Source organism: Aquarana catesbeiana, linkage group LG06, assembly GCF_042186555.1.
Source record: "Aquarana catesbeiana isolate 2022-GZ linkage group LG06, ASM4218655v1, whole genome shotgun sequence".
NCBI classification, from domain to species: domain Eukaryota; kingdom Metazoa; phylum Chordata; class Amphibia; order Anura; family Ranidae; genus Aquarana; species Aquarana catesbeiana.
In genome coordinates, this window is record NC_133329.1 from 68,578,373 (window position 1) to 68,591,368 (window position 12,996).

The 12,996-nt window shown below is 42.7% G+C and overlaps 1 protein-coding gene across 12 annotated transcripts in view; it reads left to right on the forward strand.

Moving 5' to 3' along the window:
• Positions 1-12,996, forward strand: part of LOC141148587 (uncharacterized) — a 580,328-nt gene that overhangs the window by 404,082 nt on the left and 163,250 nt on the right. For 10 of the 12 annotated variants that reach the window (XM_073636167.1, XM_073636176.1, XM_073636171.1 and 7 more), the window contains one exon: positions 3,775-4,104. In XM_073636167.1, the coding sequence (XP_073492268.1) occupies positions 3,775-4,104 (330 nt within the window). Of the gene's footprint in view, positions 1-1,483; positions 1,576-1,599; positions 1,653-3,774; positions 4,105-12,996 lie in introns of all 12 variants that reach the window. The other 2 variants (XM_073636179.1, XM_073636178.1) reach the window with 2 other exon arrangements.

Genomic DNA, 12,996 nt, shown 5'->3' on the forward strand with positions numbered 1-12,996 from the left:
AGGTTTTGTCCCCGGGAAGGAGGCAAGAGATAATATATTATGAACAATTTTATTGATGCATGTTGCAAAAAAGGGAAAGAAACCTGCTCTTTTTCTGTCAATCGATTCTGAAAAGGCTTTTGATAGATAAGATTGGGACTTTATGTTACAGACACTACATAGATTTGGTATGGGACTGCGAATGATGAGGTGGATTGAGGCTCTATACTCGAACCCTATGGCTAAAATTGAAGTAAATGGAACTTTATCTGAGACCTTTCGGTTATTTAATGGTACACGACAGGGTTGCCAACTCTCGCCCTTACTCTTTGTGTTTTCTCTGGAACCCCTTTTAGCCTCTATAAGTGCTAATTATAAAGTTAAAGGTATAGAAGTTGCGGGACAAGAACGTAGATATCCGTGTTTGCAGACGATGTTATGTTGTACATAACGAACCCTACACAAACACTCCCGGAGTTTTTGATAGAATTGAGTAAGTACAGGGTTGTATCAAACCTCAAGATAAATATGGAGAAAACCAAGATATTGGATATCTCAATTTAATCCGATGAAGGTAGGGATCTCAGAATTCTATATCCCTTTGAGTGGAGGAAGAGGGGATTGAAATACCTGGGAATGTTTCTGTCAATATCAACAATGGATTTATATCAGAATAATTATATGCTCCTACTCAATAAAATCAAACAAGATTTGAATCTAGGATGGAAAAGGACCTGGGGGTCCTAGTAGATGATAGGCTCAGCAATGGCATGCAATGCCAAGCTGCTGCTAACAAAGCAAACAGAATATTGGCATGCATTAAAAAGGGGATCAACTCCAGAGGTAAAACGATAATTCTCCCACTCTACAAGACTCTGGTCCGGCCGCACCTAGAGTATGCTGTCCAGTTCTGGACACCAGTTCTCAGGAAGGATGTACTGGAAATGGAGCGAGTACAAAGAAGGGCAACAAAGCTAATAAAGGGTCTGGAGGATCTTAATTATGAGGAAAGGTTGCGAGCACTGAACTTATTCTCTGTGGAGAAAAGACGCTTGAGAGGGGATATGATTTCAATATACAAATACCGTACTGGTGACCCCACAATAGGAATAAAACTTTTTTGCAGAAGAGAGTTTAACAAGACTCGTGGCCACTCATTAAATTAGAAGAAAAGAGGTTTAACCTTAAGCTATGTAGAGGGTTCTTTACTGTAAGAGCGGCAAGCATGTGGAATTCCCTTCCACAGACAGTGGTCTCAGCGGGGAGCATCGATAGCTTCAAGAAACTATTAGATAAGGACCTGAATGACCGCAACATACAGGGATATACAATGTAATACTGACACATAATCACACATAGGTTGGACTTGATGGACTTTTTTCAACCTCACCTACTATGTATCTATGTAACTATGAAAGGATACCCTACACATAGATTGTCATGGTTTGGCAGGATAAGCGTAATTAAAATGATGACTCTTCCGAAAGCTCTGTATATCTTTCAGTGTCTCCCGATAAACATCCCTGTGGCTTATATGGGATAAGCTTCTCCAAAGTAGATCTTGGCAATATAATAGCCCTCTGATGCCCCTGACAGGTAATTTATTTTATTTTATTTCAGGTACTTATATAGCGCCGTCAATTTACGCAGCGCTTTACATATGAATAAGGAAGGTAAGGAAAATAAATGGTATTAAAAATGGACCTCTTTGGACCATTTGAGGCTAAGAAATGTTTTGAAATAAAATGTCCTCTGTTCACTATCGGAATTACGAGAAAAATACGGTGAAACGCCATGGGATGTATGGAGATATAGGCAACTTCAACATTTTGTAGAATCTCTTCCAAAGCCCCTTTGTGCAGTCAGCGGGCTTAACCCATGGGAAAGACTAGTTAATCAAGGGGGAATAAATAGACAGGGGATTTCCAATGTATATAGGTTGTTGATGACTCCCCCAAATATGAAGTCCATGTGTCTTTTGGAGAGCTGGGAACTAGAACTCAATGAGCTAGTGCCTGAAATAATAAGTAAAGTATTTGATTATGTTGACTCGTCTTCAATAGACACAAGGATGAAGGAAATAAATTATAAATGATTAACTAAGTGGTATTATGTTCCAAAAAAGTTGCATAAAATTAACCCCGACCTACCTCCTCTATTTTTGAGGGAATGCGGGGAGGGGGGGGGAGGGGGGTTGGAACACATGCACATATATGGTGGCACTAGATTGGATAAGGAAGATCAGCGGGAAAGTTTGACCCTTGGCAATGCCTGTTTCATGTAACGGGGATACCAAGGAAGAAATATAGAGAAGCAATTACACCATTCCTATGCGAATATCTGGAAGAGTTGGCTGGAATTTAGACAAACTCAGGCTTACGTGTATTTTATGAGTAGTAACTAGGGGTTCCGCTGCTCCTCCTTCCATTCACCCCACCCCCTTTTTTTTTTTTTCTTTTCACATATATAAGTAGGAAGTCACTTAGAGAATTTAACAATAGATAGAGGTTTGGATTTATTACACAAGTAAAACAGTGTGTTTTCTTTTCTTTCACAGAGTATGTATATCACTAAGAATTTAAACGATAGTTGAGAGTCTCTCCTCTTCATAAATAGATAGAAAAAGCATAGGGAAAAGACACAGTATCACGTGCATAAGGAGGAGGTCACTAAGAGAATTTAATACCCCAGTTAGGGGGTACATAAGCACAGTATGGGATTAAGGACAATATGATAAGGAATGAGAGAATGGGGAAATTGGGAGGGGGTTACTAAAATGGAGAAAGGAAGGGAAAAAGGAAACATTATAAAGGTTTGGGGTCCCCACCTTTTTTTTCCTTTTTTTTTCCTCCCCTTTGGGATGGAGGGTGATGGGAGGGGGGAGAGATGGCGGAAGACACCTTAATATTCTAGAATGTACTTTGAGATTTTGAGATGGATCCATGTTTATGTTATGTTTTTATTTGTATTTTATGTATGTTAATGTTTTTATGTGAAAAATATCTTAATAAAAATATTTGAAAAGGGAAGGAGGGGGGATAAGCAAGCTGCCTCCCCGAACCATACCAGGCCACATGGCCTCAACAGGGGGCTCGCTTTGTGGAGGGGGCTCACCTCCCAAAGCACCTTGTCCCCACGTTGGTGGGGACAAGAGCCTCCTCCCCACAACCCAGGCCGGTGGTTTTGGGTTTCTGCAGACAGGGGGCTTATCGGAATCTGGGCACCCCCTTTAACAAGAGGGTCCCCAGATTCTGCCTCCCCCATATGAATGAGTAGGAGTACATAGAACAATAAAAGAGTAGTGTAAATAAAGACAGGAGCCCGTTTTTGACAAGTACTTTATTAAAAAAATAAAGATCCAACATCAATTATGTCACAAGGGGACGGGGTCATCCAGTGACGTCATCAGGTGGCGCCGCCCCATAGTTTATTTAGCGGCGGGAGGCAGCAGAGCTGTCGTTCAGCAGGAGCCAGCATTGGGTGAGGGCATACCTCCAGCTCTGCAGCTCTCATTGGCCCTCTGATGACTCATCCCCCCTCCCTTCCTGGCCAACTCTCACAAGAGTGAAAGAGCGAGCTTTGCATTATGTCATAAGTGGGCTGTATAAGGTATTTACTGGCAGGAAAAAAAACATTTTTACTATTCAAAGTTAAAACAACAAGGGCAGGGCAGAAGATTTAATAGATGGAAAAATGAAAAAATGACTGAAGGCCTGCTTTAGGTTGCACAAGTTCACTTTACCTTACTGTAAGTATACTGTACATGTAAGCTTGATTGATTTCTATCTTATGCAGGTGGTGCTCTACAGATGACGGGACCTTCTACATATAAAGCCAGAGTTGGATCCATTGCCCACATTCCCTGCAACTTCACAGCAGATAATCTTCCTGCAGATCCCAGATATTTTACAGTTTTTTGGTATTTAGAAGGAAAACGTATTCTAAGTTATGATAAGACCGTGACATCAACTAATCCCAGATTTTCATTGGATGGGGATCAAGCATTAAATGGAATTGCTGATTTAATCATATCGAATACATTGCTATCAGATGGTGGAATCTACAAATGTTCAGTCAATTACAGTTCTTTCCCAATGGATAGAGAGATCAGCATGAACGTTTCAGGTACAGAAATCCAGATTTGATTTGTTATTATGGGGAATTTCATACTCTGCTGCTTCTTCTTAGAGCTTGCTGAAAAAACTATGAATTATTTCCAGTCCTCTACCCTAGCTGCAAGATGAAATAATGAATAAAGGTATAAATGGTGCGCTTGTTCAAAAACCTACCATTGGTGTAAAAATAATCACAGTGATCAAACATAAATAATCATCAAACTGCAAATATAAAAAAAAACATATATAATGTGACCGTTGAAGGAAAACGTCCAAAGTGCAGAAACATTTCTTAAATAAAGTCCATACTGTGATATCCAACATAACCGGTGAAGTCACGTGACCAGTGATGCAACACGTCGGGTGGAGCCTGTGACATCACTTCCCTATATCTACAGTGTGTGGAAGTGCGGTGAGGAGGCGATCTGTTCCTTGCTTTTATGATCAACTCGGATGGTGTTTTACTGTAATGTAGGCAGATATTTATGCACAAAAATTGATTAAATAAAGTCCATAATGTGATATCCAACATAACCGGTGAAGAAGATTTAATTCCAAAGCAAATCCAGTGAAGAGAAAAAGTATATTGCATCCATCACCACCAAAGGATGAAATGGCCGCTCATCTCCAGGGCTGACCATAAAGGTCAAACAAAGCTTTGATTATCCAAGAGGATGACTGCTGGGCACCACACCACAAAACCACGACATCTGGTTTGATACTCCTAATCCACAATTCTCGGTCAGCAGATATTCAGAGAGAGCATAAAAAACACAGTAGCGCAGTATAGTCAATAAGGAGTAGATTTAATTATTAAATGCCTACATTACAGTAAAACACCATCCGAGTTGACCATAAAAGCAAGAAACAGATCGCCTGCTCACCGCACTTCCACACACTGTAGACACAGGGAAGTGATGTCACAGGCTCCACCGGACGCGTTGCGTCACTGGTCACGTGACTTCACCGGTTATGTTGGATATCACATTATGGACTTTGTTTGATCAATTTTTCTGCACTTTGGACGTTTTCCTTCAACAGTCACATTATATTTTTTTTATTATTTGCAGTTTGATGATTACATATGTTTGATTGGTCACTGTGCTTATTTTTACAGCAATGGTAGGTTTTTGAACAAGCGCACCATTTATACCTTTATTCAGTTTTGCAGTTAGTGTGGGAGTTCACTATTTATTGGTAGCAGCTGTTTGGCTCACTAATTAATCAAATAATTGTCAGGTATAGCAGCGCGCAAGCATTTTGATACCCAAGATGAAATAGTATTTAACCTCCTAATCAAAGTAAATATAAGCCCTCACATATACCCAGTGAAGTGTACAGCCTCGGATAATACACAGAGATGAATCAAATCTCCCTACATAGGTTTTACATGTATATCTGCTGTCTTCAGCTCTATATATTATGTAGAAAGTGCACATTGAGTTAGAAAATGTTCTTCCTGTTTCAGCAATGGGAGGGCAGTCTGGGCTTACACTGTGTGTGAGCTGATTGGAGGAAAGGCACACCCCCTCCCTCCACATAGGCAGAGGAAGGAAGGAACATGGAGAGCTGTACTGTGAATACACAAGCTCTCTGCTTATCTATCTCGAAGTATAACACGCACCCCAAGTTTTAAGGGAAAAAACTTTTAGGAGGGAAGTTTAAGGAAAAAAAACTTACATTTAAATGCCCATCAATTCAGCCTTATCAGTGTCATTGCAGCCTTGTCAGTGCAGCCTTGCCCCAGTGTCTATTGCAGCCTTGTCAATGCAGCCTTGTCAATGCAGCCTTGTCAGTGCAGCCTTGCCCCAGTGTCCATTGCAGCCTTGTCAGTGCAGCCTTGTCAGTGCAGCCTTGCACCAGTGTCCATTGCAGCCTTGTCAGTGTTACTGGATGGATTTAAAATTGGCACCGCCGAGATCGCAGGGACTGGGCAGAGTGGAGCGAGCTCCCCCGAGATCGCCGCCGAGATCACAGGGACTGGGCGGAGCAGAGCGAACGCCGCCGAGATACACATAGCCGAGTGTGACCGGCTTCTCTCGGCTCTGCTCACAGTCACGCCCAGTTCCGCCCTATGATGGCATACCTCACAACATTTTGAGATGGGAATGAGGTACACCTACTGGCAAATGTGTGTAGGCATAGGACACGCCCCCTGCCACACCCCCTTAAAGGGGAATTAAGCAAAAAAAAGGTTAATTAAATCCACAAGGGCATTTTTTTAACCAGTACTATTCCGTTATACTGGCTTTTAAAATGTACAAATGCAGCAATTTAGAAATTGGATGAAAGGTTTAGCACTGGGAAACACTTTTTGAAAGATAAAAAGTGAATTTTATATACAACTATATAGATCAGACCAAAATGAGGGACAGAGGGACATTGCTCCAAATCAGGGACAGTCCCTCGAAATCAGGGACAGTTGGGAGCTATGTGATGGACATAACACAGGTCCAATGGCGGGACTGGGCATGACTGTGAGCAGAGCCGAGTACACTTGGCTATGTGTATCTGGGCGGCAATCGCTTCGCTCCGCTCACAAACATCGGCGTATGCTAGTCAACTAAAATCTCAAGTACATTTCAGTCCACTAAAATCTAATGGGTTTAGTTAAATTTTAATGCATTATTTAAGCATTCTTTAGAATTGCCAAACTCCATTATATACTTCTGAAGTAAAAATCGAATATTTTATTATTTCTGGTATTAAGGTTTGAACATGCACTACAGACACAGATTTAGCCATTGTGATATATCACTTCTTTATAAATAAAAAAATGAAATAAAAAAATTTATGAAAAAAAAATTTCATAAACAAAAATATTGTTTTTTGACAAGCAGAAGTACAACTTGAAAATATTAAAAAAAAACAAAAAAACTGTAAACTCTTTTGGCTATAATGCCATTGCACATATTACCTGAATATATTACCAACATTAAATATCAAGAAAAAATATAAGAAAAGCCCTTTTCTTATTTTTTTTTCCTTTCTTTTAGCAGCTTAGTAGATGCCCCTTACTTATTCTTATGTGGTAGTGCGGTGTTAATTTTGATGTCCAATTTCAATAAAATTTTAGTTATAGTTCTTTGACTAAAATGCCATTTTAGTTTTAGTTGTATTTTAGTCATCTCAATAGTTTTAGTTGTATTTTAGTCGACTAAAATCATATTAATTTAGTCAACAAAAATATTTTAGTTGACGAAATTAACACTGGTGCCAGGAGCATGTAAAGCTCCTCTTCCATGACAACTGCTGGTCTCATTCCAGCATCCTGGTTTTGGCTGTGATGTATTCTCCCTGTCTGCCTGTCCACCTGCAAGTCTATGGGTGGAGATCTAATCTGTTTTAAAGGGGTTGTAAAGGAATTCTATGCATTAAAATAAAAAAAACCCTTCTGTGTGCAGCAGCCCCCCTCAGCCCCCCTCAGCCCCCATAATACTTACCTGAGCCCTTCTCGATCCAGCAATGTTGCTCAAGAGACTGAGCTGTCAAGGACTCTCCCTCCTGATTGGCTGAGACACACAGTGGGCACCATTGGCTCCTGCGGCTGTCAATCAAAATCAATGAGCCAATCAGAGGAGAGAGGGGGCAAGACTGAGCCGCGGTTCCGTGTCTGAATGAACACACAGAGCAGTGGCTCAGATCGGGTGCCCCCATAGCAAGCTGCAAGAGGGAGGGACCAGGAGCACTGGCGAGGGGCCAGAGAAGAGGAGGATCTGGTCTGCTCTGTGCAAAACTACCTCAACAGAGCAGGTAAATATAACATGTTTGTTACTTTTAAATTAAATAAACAAGACTTTAATATCACTTTTAAGCCAGCCAAACCCTTAACATCTTGCTTGTGATAGTGTTTGTAACACGTTCTTCAATCTCCCTGTTTCCCTGCCTTGTTCCTGTGCCTAGACATGCATCTTAACCCTGCCAGCTTGCTTGGATTCCCTTGTTGATGATTTTATACATTCTTTATTTAAATATTTATTTAAAGGTTTTACATGCAGATAGGAATGTTTCCCAGACAAACTCAGGGTGCAATATTCCACGGCAATATAACATATTAGACAAAACAGTAATCGTACACACGATCGGACTTTCTGACAACAACATTTTTTTGTTCGCAGGTTGTTGGCTCAAATCTGTCTTGCATACACATGGTCACACAAATGTTGGCCAACAATTACGAACAAAGTGACGTACTAGACGTACGGCGAGCCGATAAAAAAGGAAGTTTAATATGTGCCACCCTTTGGGCTCCTTCTGCTAATGTTGTGTTTGGTGAGCATTGATTCCGAGTGTAGCACTAACCCCCGAAGGAGCTGCTGATTTATATCAGGCTGTTACCGTCACCCCTTTACCCGTAGTTTCACCAATACCAGAACTTAGAGTCCATGTTGAGCTTTGTATCTGACAATGTAGGCACCAGTCACTTTAGTACTTTTCCAATGCTTTAATGAGAAATAACTTGAAGAAGTAGCAGGAAAGAGGTAGAAGAGGAGTTGCAGGAAAGTTCAAATACCTTTTCTTTAAATCACTGAGGAATTGAAATCTCGGGAACGAATATACCTTTAGTCCAAGATTAAATCTTTGCCCACCCGAATAGGTCTCTCTCACTGACCTAGCAGCCGGAGCGTAGCACAAACAAAAAGAAAGTCTCTGCCACAGAATTGAAAAGATCAATATAACTGTATGATCCTCTGCCACAGGACGTAGTAGTTTTAGATGAACAGCAACACAGTACCAGAACCTTTAAGCCGACCCGGCAGTACTGTGCGGTAGATTCGATTAGGATGCATCCTCCAATTGAGTCACCAGGCCCCTCTTGAGACACCAGCCTTCCGCACGGTCCTCTCCAAGATGGGTCCTCCCCTGGGTCTTCTCAATTGTTTGGCTTCTTCCCGCAGGACAGACAGCACAGGACCATCTCTGTAGTAGTGGGCCCCAGACAGGCTCCTGGGCCTACTTGCACGGCTGCAGCAATGCAGCCCTCCGGCCTGGAGGGCCACGAGGTAGAACTGACTCTTAGCATATGGCATCTGTTCCATAAATACTCTCTCCCATTATGCATAGCAGTGGACCACATCTGCCGAGTTACCTCTGGGAAAGAAGAGCACTCAATACACTTTAGCTTGTTGCTTTCAACACCGACCTATGGTGACAACGACACCTACAGGCGACAGTGTGAAACTGCACGCAACACAGCCAATGCTGGAACAGAGGCTAATTTAGCTGTAGATTAAATCTGAACTATGTACAAAACAGATGACCCACTAAATTTACATATAAGCGCTTGATCAAAAATCTGTCAGCGCTACATACTCCCCCCACTAGAATAGACGTTGTCCTCAACGTCTGCCAAAAATATGACTCTCAAGCCTGAGAGTAGGTATTTGAACTAAAAAACTTGGGTAGGGAAGAAGAAAGGCAGTAAGAAGAAGGTTACAATTTCAAACATTAATACAACAGTCGTGTTACAAGGACCCCACTATCTATCTAACTGTAGCGTCTCTAACAGCTTGATAGGAAATCAGTTTTTTTTTTTAAAGAAAACAAAGTTAAAACACACAAAAATATACATTAGCATCACTAATCAATTGGGAGAAAAGCCTCACTACCAAAAGAATGACACTTTCTTCCACACACATTTTTTTTTTCAAGGTGAACTAAAAGTAACTTAAAAGTCCACCCCTATCTCTGGGCAGACTCTATTTAGCAGAGGAAATCCAGCATAGCAAAGAGTCTTTGGATATAGAAGTGCTGAGGTAAATTAAATCTCTTGACCACGAAGTTCTCTAAACCCTGGCACTATCTGGCTATATACCCCAAAGTTCTCTTTTAACAGAACAGAAACAACAGTCCCTTTGCATCATCACAAATAAAACCGGGGATCCGGTAAAGTCAGTTTCTTCCCCTGTTTATCCACGGTGTTGATAAAATAAACAATGTCATCCTTTTCAGGTCTGCAAATGACCACTTTGTCAGCATAGATGTGCCAATCATAATTCCAGTGCAGGAGACACCCATTGAAACGTTCATCCATAGCAGCAGAATAACCAGTTCTCCGGAAAGGTTTTGGTACAGACAAATAGTCCCAAACAGCTTTGCGTTACCACTGCACTCGATTAGCCTCAATTTCCTGCATAACTTCTTGAGTAACTTAAGGAAATTCCAGACCGTATTCTGTGGCAACTCGTTTGGTGAGCACTCTTTGTAAGCGGGCAAGTCTAGGTAAAGCCCTATTTTTTCCCAAACCAGGAGGCACACAAGAATTTGGCGATTTGATCCGTTAGGCGTCGGCTCAGACTCAAACAAACCAGTAACTTTAGACAATGTCTCTTTGGTAGTACTATGCGGTTCCACATTAGGTGATGTCTTCCCAGAATCCGTGGCTATCCATTCTGAGAAGGTATAGGCAGAAGCAACATCTTCACCCTGGGCCCACAATAATTTCTGTGACATTGTCTCAAACAAATCATCATCACCGGAGAGACCTGACAAAGAATCTATCTCTGAAGCTCTCAACTCTTCTGCTGGCAAATATTTACAAAGAGTCCCAGATATGCTCCCCTTTGATCTCTCACCCGTTCCTGTCGTGGACTTCTCCGGATCCATATACTCCTCCGGCTCCGGTTCGGTAGTCTCTGGGGTAGACCTCGACCACGGCCGCGGGAAGCCTTCACACATCCCGCTTTCCTTGGGACAGGTGCAGCAGGAACAGGTGTAGTGGAAGTAGAAACAAAAGTGATGTCCGCTGATGAAGCAGTAACAGCGACATCTCCCTCAGGAACACTCACGGTAGTAGATGAGACTAAGGCTTGTTGCTCTCCAGCAGTAATGGCAGTAGTTTCCACCGTAGTGATCCCTGTAGCCCAGTCCACACGATAAGCACGGGGCGACATTGTAGGTTGCTTAACTGTGAATAGGTATTCTACGCACTGCAAACATCGGACAAATGGACGGAGATGTAGGGCCAGTCGACAGTATCAATGGAAAAGAAGACATGGCTGCACTCTGATCCTCTCAGTATGATCACGAGGCCTCTCTTCTCCTTTGGCGCCAGACACACACACTCGTGTCTCACGCAGCAACAAGCAGGTGTAGCTCCTCCCACTTTCTCCTCTGATCACGTAGCTCCCGGGCTTTTACTTCTCACCCGCAGCATATGTAGTCAGAAATGTGATCCTGTAGTTTAACCCCTTTCTTTTTCCTGGAGAAAGTGATAAAGTCCAGGAACCTCTCCTTTAGCATAGACTCTCTGTGAAATACTTCTCAGAGTTGCTTAGGGCAATGGCAAACAATCCCGGACGACGCCCCCACATGTAGCACTAACCCTCGAAGGAGCTGCTGATTTATATCGGGTTGTCACCTTCACCCCTTTACCCGTAGTTTCACCAATACCAGAACTTAGAGTCCATGTTGAGCTTTGTATCTGACAATGTAGGCACCAGTCACTTTAGTACTTTTCCAATGCTTTAATGAGAAAAAACTTGAAGAAGTAGCAGGAAAGAGGTAGAAGAGGAGTTGCAGGAAAGTTCAAATACCTTTTCTTTAAATCACTGAGGAACTGAAATCTGGGGAACGAATATACCTTCAGTCCAAGATTAAATCTTTGCCCACCCGGATAGGTCTCTCTCACTGACCTAGAAGCCGGAGCGCAGCAAAAAGAAAGTCTCTTCCACAGACTTGAGAAGAGCAATATAACTGTACGATCCTCTGCCACAGGACGTAGTAATTTTAGATGAATAGCAACACAGTACCAGAACCATTAGGCTGACCCGGCAGTACTGTGCAGTAGATTAGATTAGGATGCATCCTCCAATTGAGTCACCAGGCCCCTCTTGAGACACCAGCCTTCCGCACGGTCCTCTCCAAGATGGGTCCTCACCTGGGTCTTCTAAATTGTTTGGCTTCTTCCCGCAGGACAGACAGCACAGGACCATCTGTCATGAAATGGTTCACCCATTGGTGTCACTGTCGGTCTCTTGGATAACAGTACCAGTGTCCACCAGCGGGTGTCTTCCAACATCCAGGACCTGTAGTAAGAGGACTCACCTGCTGGTGGCACTGTTGCATCCTTGGGCCGTAGTACCGGTGTCCACCAGCGGGTGTACTCCGGCAGTGTGGAGCAGACAGCACCCTCTGCGCTCAGGTGTAACATGAGGTCAATTACTGCAGCCTTATAAATACCCGGCAAGCCCTCACATGCTTGACCTGTAACCTGTATCTGTAATCTGTAATCTGTAATCTGTATCTGTATCTGAACCTGAACCTGAGCCTGCTCCTGAGCCTGAATCCGATCCCATCCCTCCCGTGTTCCTATACCCTTGTAGCCATATCCCATCCATTATCTCCTATCCTGCCCTTGTTCAGTTGCTGATCCCCTGTGTATGACCCTGGCCTGGCTTACGTGTTTGATTTCGGTACTTCCCTTTGGCTGTATATATTATCTGTTGTCTGTGGGTTTCTGTTGGTTGGTTGAGCACTACTTGTATTTGGGGTGTTTATTTATATCACTTATCTTAAATAAACATTATTCTTATTCACTTTTACATGCTGTAACGAGCCCCTTGCTCGCTCGGTTCCACACTCCCGACACTCCTCTGCAGCTATAGAATCAGATTGCAACGTCTGATGGTTCAGTCATCCAATGCTCCGGGATAAGAACTTCAGCTACTTCTGCCCTGTTGTCAGCACTTCAGGTTTGGGGACGGCAATTTTCAGATTTTCCACTGCCAATTCTCTGGCATTCTGCTGGACAGGCACATTCCTCCATCCAAGATCATCCAATGCAGAAACAGGTTCATCAAGGTCAGTCAGCACTTGCTGACCTCCGCCTCCATAGCTGCGGGTGCAGGTTGGCAAAGCACACCGTTACTCTGCCACATTGTCAACTCTTCAGCCAGGATTT